This window comes from Stenella coeruleoalba (genome assembly GCF_951394435.1).
Source record: "Stenella coeruleoalba genome assembly, chromosome: 2".
NCBI lineage: Eukaryota > Metazoa > Chordata > Mammalia > Artiodactyla > Delphinidae > Stenella > Stenella coeruleoalba.
Genome location: NC_137147.1, coordinates 61,761,288 through 61,782,208, shown reverse-complemented (window position 1 = coordinate 61,782,208; position 20,921 = coordinate 61,761,288). Strand labels below are relative to the sequence as shown.

General features: G+C 34.6%; 1 protein-coding gene across 3 annotated transcripts in view; it reads right to left on the bottom strand.

The window, feature by feature from the left end:
- MBIP (MAP3K12 binding inhibitory protein 1) overlaps positions 1 to 14,492 on the bottom strand; it is a 35,344-nt gene extending 20,852 nt beyond the window's left edge. For 2 of the 3 annotated variants that reach the window (XM_079909359.1, XM_079909358.1), the window contains exons 1-7: positions 14,341 to 14,492; positions 10,582 to 10,701; positions 8,629 to 8,853; positions 8,444 to 8,540; positions 5,911 to 5,976; positions 5,518 to 5,670; positions 1,853 to 1,950 (exon numbers count right to left, since the gene is read on the bottom strand). In XM_079909359.1, the coding sequence (XP_079765485.1) occupies positions 1,853 to 1,950; positions 5,518 to 5,670; positions 5,911 to 5,976; positions 8,444 to 8,540; positions 8,629 to 8,853; positions 10,582 to 10,701; positions 14,341 to 14,469 (888 nt within the window). In that variant the 5' untranslated portion in view covers positions 14,470 to 14,492. The remainder of the gene's footprint in view (positions 1 to 1,852; positions 1,951 to 5,517; positions 5,671 to 5,910; positions 5,977 to 8,443; positions 8,541 to 8,628; positions 8,854 to 10,581; positions 10,702 to 14,340) is intronic. The other variant, XM_079909360.1, reaches the window with a different exon arrangement.
- Between the last annotated feature and the right edge of the window lie 6,429 nt (positions 14,493 to 20,921).

The window sequence follows — 20,921 nt, the reverse complement described above, 5'->3', positions numbered from 1 at the left end:
CTGTCTCCTTATTTTCAGTCTCTCCCTTTTCATATATTTCCCAGAACAGTAATAGATAAATCTTTAGGTATCACTTGCACAAGTCCCTTCCCTGCTCAAATGATTTCAATAGCATTTAAACTTTAAACTTCTGGGCACAGCATTTAAGGTCCTCTACAATCTACTTCTACCTCCTTAATCAAACATTCTAAACATTGAATCCTGTGTAAAAAGGATCCCCCAAAATAAGATTATGATTTAAAGGGCTTGTTCTTTTGTTAACTAAATTTAGTAATAGGTGTATGTTAAGCTTTTAAAATCAGAATCAGAGAGAAAAGATAAATGATGGGGCAAGATCTCACTTGAGGCATCTAATACTACGATACTCTCTTATAAGATCAGTTCTACTGTTAACAAGAATTATATTAACAAGGTATGAAATTGAACGAGAAAAAATAACCTGCCTAGGGATTTCTTAATGAAGGCACCTTGAATGGGAAAAACTTATGGTATATTGTTGTAGGAAAAGGCATACAATCTCTAAGAAGTTTTCTAGGAAGATACTATGAATAATTCTAAAAGTGGAAAGACCTTTGTAATTATGTAAAACAACCAACAAGTCTTCTAAAATTAAAGATATATTGTAATTGTATGACTTATCCATGTTTATACAGCTACTTCATAGATGGTTTCTAAAATTAGATAAATGCCAATATTTACTGAGGTTTTATCATGTGCTAGACAGCAGCCTAGGTGCTTGACTGGTATTATCTCATTTAATCCTTGCTTCACCCCTCAGTACTTTAATAGACATCATTTTATATTTGAGGGAAGTAAATCACTAAACGTCTCTAAATTATTGAGCTTTAAGATTCACTACTCACTTTGGTTATTCAACTTGCCTTCTTCATCTGGAAATATTCCTACCTTTGTACCTTACTCTAATACCAATTTGAAACTGGAAAGATTGCTGTTATTCCTAAAATAATTCTAAGCGCACTTTCACCAGTGACTTATAATGATCCATGCTAACTGAGCTATCTTACATAATATTTCAGAAACAGGAGTTTCAGTAAATTTTATTAAAAATTTAGTAAATTTAAAATTTTGTTCACTTTTACTTTAGTTCTTTCTAATATGGCATTGCTTTAAAACAAACAAACAAACACTAAGCCCCAGAAAAGGCAGTTGTTATGTACAATCACCCCAGAAGACTGAGGAAATTAACACAAGGAGCTCAGAATGGCTGGTCTGAAACATGCTGATATGACAAAGAAGATGCTTATCAGCACAAATTGTTTTCTACTGTCCTTGGTAAAAGGGATAAGAATGAATGAATAAATAAATGCTAGAATTGAGAAATTAAACAAATATAGACTAGTCTTTCAGAAAGTCTAGTGGTTAGGGTAAAGAAAAAGGTAGGGTGGCAGATTGAGGTGTGTGTTTGTTTCGTATGGGGGAGAAATGTAAACGTGTATGAGCTGAGGGAAGGAGTCTGTAGAGAGTGAGAGATTAGAGAGACAGAAGGGACAACAGAGAACAAGGTTTCAGAGGGAGTCTTTGTTTTACAAGATAGAAAGTTCAGAGTGACAGGACTCACCACTATTCAGGCTGATTTATTATGCCACAAAAATGGCTTAAGTTTGAGAATTTGGGTAATGTACCATAAAAGTAACCCTTTAAAAAAAATTGAGTCTATAATACAATATTCAAAATCACAATCTTTAAAGAACGAGGTAACTCTTTACTCAGAACTACGTTCATTCATCACTGAACTATTAAAACAGTGTTTTGCACACAGCAGATCGATGAGTGAATTATGGGATAATGAATCCTAAAATAACATTTATTTCTTACAGACACTTATACTTACTACAGATTGAAAATATTCAGGAGAAATGCCTTCCAATTCAAGGATTCTGTCCTCAAGTTTTTTAATTCTCTGATAAATGTCTCTTGGCACCGGACCACCTAAATACATTTAAAAAAATTCTGAGATACTATGGATAATTCTTTCTTCTTACAATTTTTATTCTTAAAATACCATTCAAAGACACTTATGCAAAAGAATGGGAATTATTTAAACTTAAGAAAATAAGTTAACAAGAGTAAGACAGAATGAAATCTTTAGCAAACATTTTCATAATATACTCTATGGGATATATTATTATACTACACTTCTCCCCAAGCCCCATTTATGCTTCCTATGTTGCTAGGCATTTTGTTTTATGTTAAATTCATTTTACAAGACATTGAATAGTTCCTGTATAGAACAACTTGTATCTCTGACAGACTCTGACAGTTGTTTAAGAGGAGGAAAATGCATAGTGACAACTGACAATTCAATTCAGTGGCTGTAATATGTCATATCATTTTCTTCAATTTATACTTCTCCTTACATGCCATATTTTCTCCTTTAACCCAGAAGACCATTTAAAAGGAGCTTTACCATAATTTTTTTAACATCTTTATTGGAGTATAACTGCTTTAAAATGTTGTGTTAGTTTCTGCTGTATAACAAAATGAATCACCTATACGTATACATATATCCCCATATCTCCTCCCTCTTGCGTCTCCCTCCCACCCTCCCTATCCCACCCCTCCAGGTGGACACAAAGCACCGAGCTCATCTCCCTGCGCTCTGTGGCTGCTTGCCACTAGCTATCCATTTCACATTTGGTAGTGTATATAAGTCCATGCCACTCTCTCACTTCGTCCCAGCTTACCCTTCCCCCTCTCCGTGTCCTCAAGTCCATTCTCTATGTCTGCGTCTTTATTCCTGTCCTGCCCCTAGGTTCATCAGAACCATTTTTTTTTTTTAGATTCCGTATATACGTGTTAGCATACAGTATTTGTATTTCTCTTTCTGACTTACTTCACTCTGTATGACAGACTCTAGGTCCATCTACCTCACTACAAATAACTCAATTTCATTTCTTTTTATGGCTAATATTCCATTGTATATATGTGCCACATTTTCTTTATCCATTCATCTGTCGATGAACACTTAGGTTGCTTCCATGTCCTGGCTATTGTAAATAGAGCTGCCATGAACATTGTGGTACATGTCTCTTTTTGAATTATGGTTTTCTCAGGGTTTATGCCCAGTAGTGGGATTGCTGGGTCATATGGTAGAAAGGATGCTCAACATCACTAATCTTTAGAGAAATGCAAATCAAAACTGCAATGAGGTATCACCTCACACCAGTCAGAATGGCCATCATCAAAAAATCTACAAACAATAAATGCTGGAGAGGGTGTGGAGAAAAGGGAACCCTCTTGCACTGTTGGTGGGAATGTAAATTGATACAGCCACTATGGAGAACAGTACGGAGGTTCCTTTAAAATACCATAATTCTTAACTAACAAACTTTCTAGGCAGGGGTATGGTAAAATTAAGGTTACTCAAATTTCAAGATTATGATTATATCCCAAATCCTTCCATTTCTTAGCACCTCCAATGTAAACATTCTGGTCTAGACCACCATCACCTCTCCCTGGATTATCACAACCTCCAAACTGGTCTTCTTGTTTCTGCCTTGCACACATAAAGTCTGTTCGCAACACAGCTGCCAGCAACCCTTCTAAAATGCAATTCATATAGTGTTAGTTCTCTGCTCAAAACCTTCCCACACCTTCACATTTCACTCAGATTAAAAACCAAAGCCTTTACAATAGTCTACAAGATCCTATACAATTTGGACATTCTCCCCACATTCATACCATTTCAGCCCTTTTTCTGTTATTCAACTAGGCCAAGTACTCTTACAACTTTAGCACTTGTGATTCTCTCTACCTCTGTATTCACAAGGCTTGCACTTGCCAACTTCAGGTCTTGGCTCAAAAGTTACCATATCGGTAAGGCCTTCTCTGACCACACTTTAAAAAATACCAGTACTACCACTTCCCCCTACCTAGCACTCCCTCCCTATCTTTTTTCCCTTATTTTTCTCCAAACCATTACTACCCCAACATTCTGTGTATTTTGCTTATTTATGGCCTGTTTCTCCACTCTAATGTAAGCTCTTAGAGGGCAGAACTTTATGTTTCGTTCATTGGGTATGGCTGTGCAGGTTGTACACTACACAAACCTAGGAAGCATCAGTGCATAGACTGAACAGGTGCTCAATATTTACTGAATGAACAAATACATGATTAAACAATCGTTACGCAATTAAAGAATATGGATAAATTTTCATATCAAAAGTATCAACTTGTTAAATATAAAAACTCTAGAAATATGGGGGGATTTTTTTGAGAATTTTTAAAGTTTAGGATCTTGGTTGTTCTTGCTTTCGAATAAAGTAAAATGAATAACTTACTCACCTGACTTTGCTCTTGCTGCTCCCTTTACCTAGAACATCCTCTGCCTCACCTCCCTACCTTTCAAGAACCATTTCAAGCTTCCCTGGGTCAACAAAGCACTGCCTGAATCTCTTCACATGGAGGCTCCTTGTGCCCCACCATACCCTTCCCTCACAGCCCCTTTAACATCCCCCTTTGCTATTAATCTTTCTCCCAAACAGATTATAAAGTCCTTGACGCCAGAAACTGTGACTACATCTCAGTGTCCCTCCTGTCTAAAACAGTGCTTGGTGTATAGTAGGCATTCAACAGATACTTTTCAAAATTAACTACTTGACACTATTAGATTTAATAAACCAGTCAATCCTGTTATACAGTTTGTACTGTAAATGCATCTAGTTCTGAGAAAGGGAGTTAATTTTAATGCTAGTCTCTTACTATCCTCAAAGATTTACTCATTCTCTTATCATCTTCTCCCTTCATCCACAAATACACCAGATAGACTGGACTCAGAAATTCCCTGAACCATATTTTATGCCTCTGTGCTTTTTGCAGATATTTAGAAGATAAAATCAACAGGATCTGGTGACTAAATCGGGAGGGAGACTGAGGCTTTGCAGCCAGTTAAGATCTAAGTTTGATTTCTAGTTACCACTTACCACCTTGGGCATGCTGCTCTGAAAACTTCAGTTCCTTTATCTGACAATGATTACAGTACCAACATCTCACAAGGGTGCTGTTAAATAGTGAGTTGATATATGTATAATACCTTCAGAGTGACTGGCACTTAGGATTTAGTCAGTCACTTAATAAATGTTAGTCCCCAATGGCACTTATTTATTTATATGCTTATCCTCACTGGAAGATCTTAAAGAGCTAGGGTTACACTTATTAATACTTTTTACCAGCACAGTGGGGGATACGAGTGAGAGATGGTCATGGTTATGAAGTTAATGGCAGGAAAAAAACTACATTAGTTTTCAGCTATGACTTTAATAAACTGAGAGAGTCAGGATATTGTTGAGAAGTGTAAGAGGAGGAAGAAGGGCGTAAACACATGAACTGTAAATTCCTTGAAAGCAGGGACTAGGCTTTCTTCATTTTTGTACCAATCAGAACAATGTTTTTCGTACATGACAGCTGCTCAATGAAAACCTGGCGACTAAGTGAATCGGAATTTCTTTAACCACTTGCAAAGATATATTACAGGACACTGCCCAGCACTCTGCTTACCTGTCTGCAATCGCAAGTGAGCCTCAATGTTTTGTAGTCGTTCTTCTACAGCCTGATTACCACAATCGCGGAGCATGCTGTTAGGTTTATGACCTGACCCTTGAATTCCTTCAGGTCTAGTCTGTGGTCCATATGTATTCACAACTCTAGAAACTAAATTAAGAAACTTTTGAGCCTATTAAATTTACATTTCAAAAATCAGAAAGTCTCTCTCCTTAACAGTATTTGATGTTCTTTTCATAACCACAAACCCAAGTACAAAGAAAGGCAAGAGTTTTTGATTTGTTTTAAAATAAATAAAATTTAGATAGGAAAGTGATTTCTATTCCATTTTGCTTATAATCTAGAATAAGTTTCTGACAGTGATGAAGATATTATATAATGGATACTTACCTTTTACATGACTTTTAAACCCAGGGTAGGGAGTAAAAACGGCATCGGTTCTCGCACAACTATTTTCTAAGGAGAATTCAGATGAGTATAAGTTTAAATATATTCTTAACTTCAAATGTATGATATTTTGATAACCCTTCAGTAATACATATTAACATATTACTCATAATCAGAGAATATCATTTTAAATAACAGTAATTAAATTACTATCATGCACAGGATAAAATTTAGTTATCTTTACTCTCTAAAACTTATATCTAATGTTACCTATTTCCAGATTTATATATAGAAAAGTCCTCAACATTTGGTGGCATAATTTAATTTTTAATGAATACCAATATCCCTAAAAACCATCTGGGCCTTTGGAGAAAATAATTTATATATTATAGAGAGTTAAAATTTCTAAGCTAAAGAGACATAGAAATAAACAAAACTCAGTATTTTTACTAAAATATCTTTTTAAAAAATACAGCATTTTTCATATTACTGATCATATTAGTGAACATGTAATATAAAGTATTATGCCTTTAACACATTTTTATTTCAGAACGCCACACAAAAAAGACCTTGAAACCTACAACACATACTTTTATACTTTTCCTAGATTTCCAGTGCTCATCTAAAAAAAATCCCTTATCACAAAAGCTATCTATCTCTTTCCAGACTGCCCCTTTCAAAAAACGCAATTTTAAAAATAATACCATGTGAAATTTTGTTCCAAATTTTTTCTAAGCTGAAAAGTATAGTTTCTTGCAAGTTATATATCAACAAATAAATCATAAACCAAGGGAGAAAGTTGGAATGATATTAACATAATATATAAACAATTCAAATATTATAAAATAATCTTTAAAATGACATTAAGTAAAACCATGCATTGCAGTAAATTTCCTAAAAGACTCCCCTTAATTATTTTGTAATAAAAATGGATGGTAAAAGATAATGAAGGAAAATTCTTTTTTTCCCTAGGGAATTTGATTTTTTAAAAAACCCATTGTTTATATTTTGGTCAATTGAGAGGTATTAAAAGGAACTCACTAACACATTACAATACATCTGATTTTTTTCAGTCTGTTTCCTTAAGATAGTTCTGCTGACACATCAAACTGTGAATAAAATTCCAAACCCACCTATCTTTTATATATAGATACTAGAGTCATTTTCTTTTTCTTTTCTTTTTGAAACACCTGAAAATATGTTTAAATGGCCATCACCTCTCCATTCTCTTTCTACCATTTCATGGGGCTAAGGGTTAAAAAAAGAAGCTATCATCCATTCCAGAACTATATTCCAAATATATAGATTAACTGACCCATTAGAGAAAAATTCAGCATGGTGTGAAGATAGTGAATGTATAAGTGCTAGTCACTCTCCACAGCAATTCTTCCCAACACTGTTTGGAGCCAGCAAGGGATTGAATGGGCTAAGGAATCCTGCTGAGCATTTCAATTCTTGTCAATTTCTATCCCCTGGTGGTTTATAATAATAGAGTTAGCAGGGAGAACAGAGGAATAACATTAGTGATACATGTGCTTGCTCCTTCAACAAACGCTTTCTCATGGGTAGCTTGCAGTTGGATTGTAGTACCTGAGACTTTGCCACTGCTGAACCTGTCCTGAAAAGCTAACAGTAAAATATACCAAATCTAGAGATACGTATGTATAATGTTAATAGTAGAAAAGGCTGCATTTAGGACCCACCTTGAGCCTGTATTATTTCATTATTAAGAGAATCAGTGTACCAATGTGATACGAGTCAATTCTAGGTTCATCTGAAAATTGTGTTCATAATAATTAGCCACAAGATATTAGAGGCAACAAGAAAAATGTTCATTCCAATTAGGAACTCTTCTCCATAATTTTTTCTAAGAACTACTTGTTCTGATTATTACTATGATGCCTGACTATGATCTATGCTAGTGCTTTGCAATTTTGTATTCTGCAGCATACCTGCAGATCTGTAAATATACTATAAAATCATGTGGAGAGGAAAGGAGAATCTGATGAAAAACAGCAAATGTATGCACTATGAGAGAAAGGAAAAAAGCATAAGACACCATAGTCTTGTTGACAAATTGGTTTTATCATGACATAAAACATTTCAAACAGCTAAGGAGTAGTGAGAAAACTGCTCCCTCTTGAGGAGTATTAACTTTACTAAGTTCACTTCATGTATTAGTATCATAATTTCATAAATACCTTTAGAGACTTGAAATTTATATAGCTTAGACCTTCTTACTAATGAGACTGAGACACCCTACCACCCACACTTTATCTTCATTTCCTGAAGGAACTTTAAAACAATCTTTACACCTGTGGTAAACATTTGCCTTTTCACGTTAGCATTTATTTGATTTTTGGATAACCAAGATGAAAACCATTTTGTATTATTAAACAGAAGGAAATACTGCTGTCTTAGTTTCCAAATAAACCTGTGAAATAATTAAAAACTGTGTTCTTAATGTTATTCATTTTAAAAAACAAATGAAAGATCATTAAAATCCTACAAAAATTAACTTCTTCTAGGTAGTTACCTTGATTACAATCAATAACATTGCAAAATTCCCTGACGTTGTTTTCATTGATTTCAGCTTGCTTTCTTTCAATAAATGCAGATATTCGTCTGTCAATCTACAAACAATAAGCATGTGTGTCTTAATTCAAACACAGTAAGATTAAAAAAAATACTCCACCCACCCCCCAAAACCCAACTTCTTACTTCTGCTTTTCCAGCCTTTATTTGAACTACTTCTGGATCAAAATGGATCTGTGTCTTTTTCACATCTCCCAAATCACAATCTTTGTGCTTTTCTTCCTCCTGTAGGTCGCCAATGGGAAATTTGGCATTTACTTCATTCTTGTTCCCTGTTTCTGTTTTTCCTATTTCTTCAACAACAGTTGTATTCTCCTCTTTAATCAGAGGCTGAAGTTTTGCTAAAAAAGGCTGAGAACACAATTCCATCTGCTGAGGTTCAAACTGATCAAAATTAATCACATATTTACCATATTTATATAAATTTCTGCTAAGTAGAGGCAATATTCAATATCAATTAACTAAATTTAAAAGGTTGGCACATTATACATAGATCTGAGCACATGTAAGTGTTTGTGCTGTCCTCTGCTATTGTGACCAATATCATTTGCTATAAATCTGTTTAAAAAAAAAAAAGGAAAGGAAAGAAGAAAAAGAAAACCTGAGGAAATTTAAAATTTTCTTTGAGGGAATCATTCTGTCACTCATCTTTTATTTTGTGCCAAATCAAAGCCTCAGCCTCTGGCACCAATGCCACTTAATTAACATGTCATTCAAATGCCTCCTCAGAATACTAAGGCTTAGTATTTTTCCTCCTTAACACGAGAGCCAGTGCTCTCACTAAGCAAAGCCCTGTATTATCACTATATCACTGGAGATTCTCCACTTGAAACTGCAGTTGGCCGAAGTAAATGAGAGAGTATAGACATGAAATATATAGGTGTTATGCTGAGTGAACACTCAAGCTTCTCCTGACATGGCAAGATATCTTCTTGGGTCATGAAATTAAATTTTTAAAAAGAAAACGAACAAGAGCCATAGCTGAAAAGAGGTAGATGCCTATCACCATACTAGAGGGGGAAAAAACCCTGTTGTATAATGTAAATTATACTACCCATTCCCCCCCGCCCAGACCCATCCACAATTAGGCCTCAATTGAGTCCTATAGCTCATTGCTTCCGCCCTTTAAAACTACGGTTAACTATTACTTTTAACATGAAACAGAGTTAAAATTTCCCATAAAGTCACTGAATAGAGGACTGAAAATTAAATGTCTACTCCATTAATCAAAACACACCAACACTTGTCAGTGTTCCAATTATTTCATACGTACAATTTTGCTTCCATTATTTGCTATACCAAATACTCTTCTGAATCCTTGTAACATCTTAATAGAAGTAAACTTTTCGACACTTCATATTTTATACTTTGATTAGAGATAAACTGCAAACTTGCATCAATTGTAACTGCAAAGATGTTCAACTGGAAACTAGCAAGGTGATAATACTGTTCAGTTATTGAACTGAAATACTAAAAAATATAACAATACTATTATAAATTAACAATTCAGTGTTAACTTAATATAAAGGATGAATTATTTCAAACTCAAGAAAAAGACGATAAAATAGTGACTGGCTACTTACTAATATGAGACATTAATGTCACAGAAATTACTTTCTTTTTAAAAACTATGCTGAAACTGTTTAATTGCAATAGACACTCCAGGATGTGTCATGCTGGGATAATGCCACTTCTTGAACCACTGAAAGCACTCCATGAGCCTCCAAACTCACCCAAGGCATGGAATCATTATCATAGCATGACACACACCTGCCGTGTCTTATTGCTTAATTATAACCTACCATAGATGCAACTGTATTGAATTTTCAGTGCAAGTCTAGAATAGAACTGCATTTTCAATCTTCACATCCACATCAGCCTATTGGGCTATATTCCTGTAATTGTCCTGATCACTATGTAAATTAACAGATTTGGATCCAATCTGGCCAAAGTAACCTTTTATTAATACCACTATTAATACAGTGTTAAGATAGAGCTAACAAATACTACAGCTTACAATTTAACTACAATTAATTTCTAGTCTCAATATCGAGTTAACATTTTTAACACGAAATTTACCTGTAAATATAAAACGTGTTGTTCAAGTGCACTAAAGAGCAAAGCAGGCTGGAATGCCGAGAGGCTCTGGAGCTTGTTCCAATCGATTGTAATTTTCACCACATCATCTCTGATGTTAAGCTTCAAAGGGGCAAACCAGCAACATCACAAAAAATTACAAGATTAAGCTGTACACATGGGATTGTCCAAAAATAAGATTTCTATAGAATAACACACCATTTAGCTCAAAGTTCTCAAGTTTCAATCATACATAAAAATGCTCTACACCTAGTTACCACTTTAAAAAGCCAAAAAACGTGAAATTTTCATAAAAAAATAGAATGACACCTCACTCTAATTCTATTCTTGGGTCTGTGTAACGGGACCATCTTTTTCGATAATTCATTATCTAAAAAACTTTGGATAGGGGTGAAAATAGTCTTGTCCTACTCAGAATCCCACTGCTTCTAGCTCAGAGCATTAAACAGAGGGGGCAGGTACCTTTATGAAAGTTCTGATATATACATTTCTTTTTGTTAAATATGCACATAAATACATAACAAACATATCATTCCTCTGATGTCTTCTGAATCACATTTTTATTGTTTTCAATTTTAACGAATTTTAAAAATAATTTAAAAATCAATTCATACATTTATATTCATACATATTATAAAGTCTAGTGATACATGGCAATGTGTTTATCTACTTCAAATAAAAATTAAACTATTATTTAGCTGCGGAAATCTGAAATTGAAAAACAAATAGTTTTCCACAGTAGTGAAATAAATGGCCAGAGACTGGATGGAAAGGCCAGACTTACTGCTAAACAGTATTTTCTAGTAAAGTATGAGGGCTCATTGTATGAAAATTTCTTATAAATTGGCTATCCGTGACCTATTACAATAATAGTATATATAGAAAACTACCAAGAACCTGAATATAAAATTAATATCAAAATGAGTGAAGATTTTAGAGGGAAAGCCTCCATCTCTAGTCTTTTGAGTGAATAAAGGTGAATCACCGTAAACTTTTCTAGGGACATGTGTTTATAAGGATATACTACATCGCAGAATCAAGTTAACTATTATTTTTTCAAAAATCATTTATTTAAAATTAGTCATGTTTTCTACAAAATAAAGACAACTGTTACATTAGTTCAAATACAGATCTTATAAATTGTGATTGTAATAAAACAAAAATATAAACCAATGTACATAGAACCGAAAAGATCCAAAGTTCCCAAAAAAGGCACTATATGAATGAATGCTACATGACAGAAGTTTACCACCCTTTGACCAGAAATATTTAAAGTCCATATTAGACAAGTGTAAAGAAATAAGTTTTGTGTAGGCTGCACTGGCAAAAATTAGTTTACATTATTTTAACTAAGGTTTTATATTAAGATAACCACATTAATCTTAATTTACATTATTTAATGCCTATAAAGATTTCCTTAGACAACAACTTATGCATGGAAGTAAACTATTACTATACTTTTACAGTTCTCAAGGGATCTATAGTTTACTATAACAAATTTATGAATACAGTTTGGGGATAATGCAGGCAAATCCTCAACCAAAGCAAAGCATCAAATTTTCTAGAGAAAATAATAACTTATAGAAATTAAATTTAATGTTTGGATCATATTCTCATTTCAATTCAGCAAAATTATGTAAGCTTTCAAGTGCAGTTAAAGATATTTGGTCTTTTAAGAAAATCACATAATAATGTCACAAATTAACTTTAAAACTATCCCAATACATCCAACTATTATTCAACAAATTCCCTGTTAGTAATATGAATTCTATGCATTTTTACACTGTAGAACTTGTAAACCATTCAGTCAAAAATGTATTAGTCTGCCATTAATATGGCCTATTTAAAATATGTATTTCAGTAAAAACTTTATTAAATTAATATGAAAATCCAAGCTAACAATAAATATTTCTTCAGCTTGGTAAAATGGACCAACCAGAGGTAAGCAATAAAGTTAAAATTAGAAAATTGGAAATCTGAGATAAAAAATACTTTTTAAACATTCAACTTTGTTTCCTATTGAGGAGAGCTAATAACACGATACTATACAGAATAAAGTAGGCATTTTACAACATACATTTTAAAAAATTCCTTAAACTGGTTTTGAAAGGAAATAGTGATTTCCACCAAGGGCAATTTTATAAGTATAGTACTCGGGCTTTAATTCTTTAAACAATACATCTCGAAATACAGAGAGTATTACCAAGTTGGCTAGCATTTAATTGATGAGATGATCTTATTTTCTGACACTTGTATAAATGGTCCTTTCACTCTGTCATGAAAACTCACCAAATATTCACTCTAAACATTTTTGACAGGTGACATAAGTAAATTTTAATCACATCTCTACTTTTACCTACAGAATATCTGAATGTTTAAAATTTTTTAATGAGTTTTAAAAATTCAGTATACAAACTATTTCAAAAGAAATGTTTTATTTCTTAGTTATTTTTAAAAAGTATCTCATCAGTGGGGGGAAAAAAACTTGCGTAAACTATAGGTGAGTATAAACTTTTTTCATCCTGATATTAGGGTATTAAAAAAAAAAACCTTAAAGTTCCAATGTCCACGCCATAGAAAGTTCTCAAACTTTTAAACCATTTACAGGTCTTGAGTCTTGAGACTGAAATAATGTGTCCCCAAGTCTTAAAAAAAAAGTTTAAGTCCTTGACAAACAAGTGAGTTTAAAACTTTTAGCCGACTCTATTAATAATCGTTCTATTAAACCAAACTGAATGTTTAACTTAGAGTAATGCTCTTTTTAAGTTAGAACAAATATTAGGATTTTAAAAAATATTTAAATAACGTTTTAAGAGACTGATTCTCCATTCACCCAAGGCTTTTAAAAATAATTTTCACAAATCAAACGCTCTATTTTCATAAAGGAAGTTACCATTATCTTCAACATAAATGCCTAATTCCGCCTTAAGATTAAAAACATCTGTTTTTTAAAAGCAGACAAACATATTTTCAAGTTGTTTCTCATTTAAAATTTGCTTTGCACTTTACATCATGAAACGAAATAGTGACTTGAGTGTAAGGAGTACCTTTATTTAAACCCGATTTTATTATGACATTTCTACAAAAGCTATTTATCAGCCAGTTAAACTAGTTAATAGCTAAATTACTAAACAACAGTTGTGATACAAGCAGTATCGACCATGGATAACTCAGCCAACTTTACGCTATGAGTAGTTTAGATTAATTCCTTTTCTCTTCCTCCCCGTTTTAAAGGGGAAGAGATGCAAGCAACGGCCAGAAGGAAAAAAGAAAGAAACAAAAGCAAGTGACTCATAAGAGGAAATCACCCAAAAAAGGCGGAGAGACAGCTTTTCCAGAAATCGCAGGCCGTACTAACCTATCAATTTCTATAATGAATGAACTGGAAGTAAAAGGAGCCTGAGCGCCAGACGCCTCCCAAACCCTCAGAGAAGCTTCTCCGCATCCATTCTCTCCAAGCCTGTTCATCTCCGAGCCGGGTTTTCACTTACACTAGCCTCACTCACTCTTGGGGAGAAGAGTTGCAAGGAAATCTAGCCTGCAACCGGCCGTGAACTAACCCGCGCGGCCATCCTCACTCAGACCACAGACGGCTGGGCCCGAGCTCCTCCCCCGGCCTCGGCTACTCGCGCCGGGTCCCACACCCCGCAGGCCTCCGCTGCCCCCTGCCTCCGCTCGAGGAAAAAAGGGGGGAGGGGCTAGACGGTTCCCAGACCCCTTCTCCCACAGACCACCACTCACTTGTCCAGCCAGGGTATGCAAGGAGCGAAAGACTTCGCAGACCACCTCTTGGGAGAGGTTGGGGCTGCAGCTCCGCTCTAGGCTCCTGTCACCGATGGTCGGGCGACTAAGCTCAGCGGCAGTAGCCATGACACTTTCGTAGGCCGCCCCCGCCAGCACCGAAAAGCCCTCACAACCCACCCCACCCTCCCCTGCTTTGGTCGCTGCGCGATGATGTAAAAGCACTGCGTCTCTTTTAGAGCGGGGCTTTGAGCACCCGCCCCCTCTATGTGACTGACAAGCACGTGCACCAATCACGTGCAGCTACAAGGTTCCGCAGAGGACCCTGAGCGGATGACTGCGAACCTGCGTGAGGCTAGCTACAGTATTTCAGATAATGATTGGAGTCGTTATCTAATGAGGGTTAGCTTCTTGAACCCTCATTAGTTAGTTAACATCGCTAATTTAACATAAATTAGTTATCATAACTAATTTTTCATGCGAGGAAGAGGATATAAAACAAGAAAAAACTTTTATGCCTCATTTACCATCAAGGGAATGATATTACTTTAAATCTGCAAAATAATTCTGTCAAGTTTAAAAACTCGTAAATCAGTTGCTATTCCCTGCGTACTACGGTAGAGACGCTCATCCTAAAACTGTTTCAAAGAAGGGAAACACTGTCAATATGATTCTAACAGGAATTTAACTAAGTAAGCAATCGCATGCAACACAATCTTTGAAATTAGAGATAAATCCGAATTGAAATTTGACAAAGTATTACTTATCAGATAACTTTGGTAAAAGATATTTGAAAGACTTTGTAGTATTACAGAGTCTAACATTAAAAATTTTGTTGTGCAATTGAAAAGTTTAGAAAGTTTTTAGTGTTAAACTTTATTCCAAAACACTTGAAAAAAATAAATATCATCAGTTTAGAGATGAGGGATTTAAAATTCTTAATTCCAGTCGTCTAATGCTCTTACAGTAAAAGAAGCAGAGGTGGAAACTTGCACAATGTGTATTCAGTTTTAGAGTACGCTGAATGAAAGGGGGAGGAATAAGGCATCAAGGAACTGGGATTAAGGGCAGTAGGGATAAAAGAACGCCTTTGACCTGCCTCTAGGGAGCCTGTTAATTAGGCTTTCATTTCCAAAGATCACCAGGCGACAGGATCTTGAGTAATCTTGTCTGCTCCCTTGTTCACAGCAGGATATACAGTTTATAATCCAGCCTATGTCTAGAGATGTCCATAGAAAGATTTCACAATATCTAATCCCAAATTGAGCAACCTTCTCCTTCAAGCCACTCCTCCCCATATTTAACCTAAATTCATGATTCTTTGCAATGTTAGCAATTTTCTTTGCCTCTGGTTCTCTTGTTAGAGAATAATTCTAATGGGGTAACTAAAAGTTTTTGTTTTGTAACATATTAGCAACTAGTTTCAGATTATTTGTTTTCACCTAGGTGTGAGGTTTGTTTTTGTTTTTTTTTTCAAATATTCAGGCCAGTGGTATGAGACACATTTGGGAACTTGCTTTGTATATTATAAGAATACCATCTTTAATAAGGTACTGCTCATTCTTTCCTTTGCCATCACTGATTTTGAAATTTCAAGTTTTACTTGTTCCCTTGAACATCTAATATAGAATTAATTGATGGCCATTTGATCTCTATATAAATTCCCTATGAGATTCTGTTTCAATATGCAGACTTCCACTTATAGTATTGCTTACTTAGCTAATACTTGCAATTTAACTCTTTTGTGCATTATTTCTTCTTTCCAGGGACTTTTCTTACTCCTTCCTGATGCCTATTACCTTCATTTTGGAACTTATTTAAATAGAAGAGTTTGTAGACTGAAAAGATGTGGATTTCCTTGGGCTAACTTTATATAGAAACATATAGAAAATAATGTGTAAGAAAAATATGATGAAAGCTCTGAAATTTAGAGAGTAAAGGAAATAATTTACCCTTTATAGAAAACTAATTACAGTTTATAAAGTGGGTTGCTGAAAAATCTTCTGCCTGGTGGAAATAATTCAAACTGTTGGTCTTGGCATTAGCAACAGAATTAGAAAAACTGTCCTGAAAATTCATCCTAAGAATCACTTGGGAGGATAAATGAAATCTAGGCTATCTACCTTATCAACAAAAATGTCCTTTATGAAGAGCTTTAAAGGTACAGCCCTATTAAATAAACCAGTGCCCAGCAAAGTGCCTGAGATATACGTGCTCAATAGATGGTATAATACACCTTTTTTCTAATGTAGAAAAGGAAAAGTTTAATTTGCCTTCTCTGGCTCCCCATCACCTGATGGATAAGCCCAAGTTCCTTAGAATGGCATCTAAGGCTCTTCTCATGATCTGGCCTTTGCCTAAATTTCCAGCCTCATTTTCTGCCACAAACCATCTGGTGCTTAATGCTCTCAAAACTGCTTTTACTTCTTGAAAGCTTTACTATTTTTTTGCCTCCATGTTTTTATTTGTGCCCCTGCCTCCTATCCGATTGGAAAACTCCTATTCCTCCTTCAAAAGCTCCAGTTCAGAAATCTCTGGGAAGTTTTTCCTCATACTCCTTGTCATAAAGACCTTATCTTCTCCGCTAAACAACTCCTACAACTCATATATGCTTCCATTATTGTACTTATCACATTGATACTGAAATTTACTTGACTACGAATCTGTCTCCCCACTGAGCTATGAGAATTTATATGTATCATGTTTGTATACTTAAGGCTTAGCATAGTTTCTGGCACAGAGTAATTGCTCAGTATATGCTTGTGGAGCTGAATTTATTTGCCTAAGTCGAACAGATTTGTAAAATGGAAAATAAAAAAAGTTCCTACACTTGAGGGGAAATTGTAACATGTAGTAAGAATGCTACAAACAATTCATTTCAAATAATGAAGCATGTCCGTTTATTCTCCTCTGGAACAGCAAATTCAAAGTGCTCAAATTTTTCTTAATGAATAAATACAGCTAGTCTCCATAACCTTCTCACGAATGATATCCATACAAATTAATTGTACCTACTATATGCCAGACACTCTGACCATGTTGAAGGTACAAAGGTGAATCAGGCAAGGATATTTCTCAAAAAGCTCCAGTTCTCATGGGTGAGGCATATATGTAAACAAACATCTATGATATAATGTGACAATGATCATATTAGAGATATGTATAAAGCAATACAACCTATTAGTTCCTTTGGGGAGGTGTTTGGATTCAGTGTCAGGAAAAGCTCTAAACACTTGATGTAAAACATTGATTTTGAGGCTCAAATGATGAGTACAAATTCCTAATTAAGATAAAACAGGAGCAGGAACTTGAACATGCAGTGATGTGTTTAGGGAGGATCATTGGATAGAGAAGTATGGTGAAGCCAGCATTTCCCAAAGTTTGCTCTGCTGAATACCAGTTCTGTAAGATGCTTCTTCCAACAGAAGTTTCCACAATCAAAGAAGCTGGAGTAAAACTGACTAATTGTGTTGCCATGTCGTGCAACGGATCACAACATTCCACTTTCTATTAGCAAGGAGCTCAGTACTACAATCAAGTCCAAGGACACAAGAAACCAGTTTCAAAATCCCAGCTTTGAGGATTGGTTTATTGGGACTTCCCATACTGATTTGTGATTCATTCAAGGTTTAGAAAACATACCTGTTACTTGAACAGAGAAAAATTTAAAATAAATTATTACTTATGATAAGTTGTTAATTAACTGAAGAGATAACAAGAAAACAATAATCTATCACAGTGTTAGCAAATTCAGGAAGCAGCTAACCCCTCTAGGGCTGCGGGAACAAAGGGAAGAGTTTGGAATTATTAAAATTCAGGAGCTTAGAGGAACATGGAGTCCCTTAGAGAAGGGGCTGCTGCTCAGATTGGATTGGTGACTTAAGCGGGGGGGCATGATGAGGCTGATTTTGCAAGTTTTTAAAACTGAAAATAAAGCATCCAACCACTGTAGAACAATATAATGTAGTCTAATATACATATAATTGGAACCTCTAAAGGAGAATAGAGAAAGATTGGGGCAGAAGAAACATTTCAAAAGATGATGACTGAGAAATTTCCAAATATAGTGAAAGCATCAAACCACAGATCCAGGAAACCCAGAGAACTCCAATATTATATACTGCTGTGTAACAAATTACCCTGAAATTTAGTGGCTTAAAGCAACAAATATTTCTTATCACCAAGTTTCTGTGGGTGAGAAATTCAGGAGTGACTTTGCATGGTAGTTTTGTCACCCACTGTGGAGAAAAGCAGTGAGAGAGAAGACACAGGGCCTTTTAGGACTAGTCTCTCAAGTCACACGTTGTCATTTCCATCTGATTCTACTTGTTAGTAGCAAGTTACTATGTCTGGCCCACACCCAAGAGGTGGGAAATTAGGTTCTATATCTCCATTTCAAATATGAAGGAGAAATAAAGATTTTTTTAAAGGTAAACAAAACGAAGATTATTCATTACCAGCAGACCTGCACTATAAGAAATCTTAAAGGAAGTTTTTCGGGCAAAAGGACTGACATCAGAAAGAAATTGGTATCTACACAACAAAATGAAGATCTTACAAAATGATTAAAATAAAGTGATATATGAGACATTTTTTCTTATTTTTATTTGTTCTAAAGATAATTAACTGTCTAAAATAGAAATAGTGGCAAATTATTGTGGGTTTATAGCACATATAAAGGAATGTGTGACAAAAATAGCACAAAAATTGTGAGGGAGGAATTGTAAGTATTCAGTTGTAAGGTTTTTACATGCACATGAAGCAGTGTAATATTTGAAGGTAGACTGTGATAAGCTAAAGATGTAAATTATAAGCTCTAGGGTAACTACTAAAATATTTTTTTTAAGTATAAATAATAAGCTAATAATGGAGATATGAAGGAATCATAAAAATATTTAATTCAAAGTCAGGAAAATAAGAAACAAAAAAGAGATGGGGCAAAGAGAAAATAACAAGGTAATAGATTTTAATCCAACCATATCAATAATTAAATTAAATGCGAATGATCTAAACACAGATTTAAAGATTGATTAAAAATTAATATCTAACTATGTGCTGACTAAAGGAAACCCACTTTAAATATAAAGCTTAAAAGTTAAAAGATGGAAAAAATATATACTATGCAAGTACCAATAAAAATAAAGCCAGAATGACTATTTTAATATCAGACACTGAATATCACAGGAGCAGTATGTAATGTTAAAAGGGACAGTTCACCAAAAAGACTTAACAGCATTGTTTGTGCACCAAAAGCAGATCTTGAAAATATTTGAGGCAAAAACTGATAGAACTTAAAGGAAAAAGAAACAAAACCACAATTATGTTTGGAGACTTCAACACCGTTCTCAGTAATTGGTAGAAAAAGTAGAAAAACAGTACCTAAATTGCTAATTTTAGTAGAAAATAGACCAACTACAAGGAAAATGGCTCATTCAAGGGTACAAAGGCATGTTTTACATTTCTTCTCCCATTTTATTATAGTTGTTAATCACTTCATTTATTTTTATAAATGCTCACCTTATATTAAAAATATTTTTCTTTGGAAAATCATGTAAATCAAGCTTTACAGTATCAACCCCACTCTTCCCCTTTGATTTGTATTTTAATTTCAGAGGTAGTTAGTCTACATTTCTAATTCATTTTCACAAGTCAGTAGCTCCTAATATTTAAGATTTAGGTTTCCTAATAGATGTACAAAATCTATCTAAAGAAAACTATAAGAGGACTTCCCTGGTGGTACAGTGGTTAAGAATCTGCCTGCCAATGCAGAGGACACAGGATCGAGCCCTGGTCCGGGAAGATCCCACATGCCGTGGAGCAACTAAGCTTGTGTGCCACAACTACTAAGCCTGCACTCTAGAGCCTGTAAGCCACAACTACTGAGCCCATGTGCCACAACTACTGAAGTCCGAGTGCCGTGCTCCGCAACAAGAGAAGCCACCGCACTGAGAAGCCTACACGCTGCAATGAAGAGTAGTCTCCGCTCAATGCAACTAGAGAAAGCCCATGCGCAGCAGTGAAGACCGAACACAACCAAAAATAAATAAATGTATAAAAAACAAAACTATAAGACACTTCTGAGAAACACAAAGTAGATCTGAACAAATTGAAAGACCTCCCACATTCTTGGCTAAGAATTAAATATCATAAAGTTGATAGTTCTCCCCATATTAATGTATAAGGTTAATATAATTTGAATAAAAATATCAAAAAGTATGTTTTTCTGGAGCTGTAAAGTTTATTTTAAAGTTAATATGGAAAAATAAACAAACAAGAATAGTCAGGAAAATCTACATATGTTATATCTTCCCACAAATAATGATTATTATTTAGCCTTGAACCATCCATTATGTTTAAAACCAAAAAAATGAAAAAATGTATTTTATATTAACCCATATATTCATCATTTCTGGTGCCCTTCATTCCTTTGGGTAGATCCAAATTTCCATCTGGTCTCATTTCCCCTTTGCTTGAAGAGCTTCATTTAACTCTTTTTGTAGTGAAGATCTGTTGGTAATGACTTCTCTTAGTTTTTACTTTTCTGAAAAATTATTTTGGTTTCAATTTTTAATATATTTGCT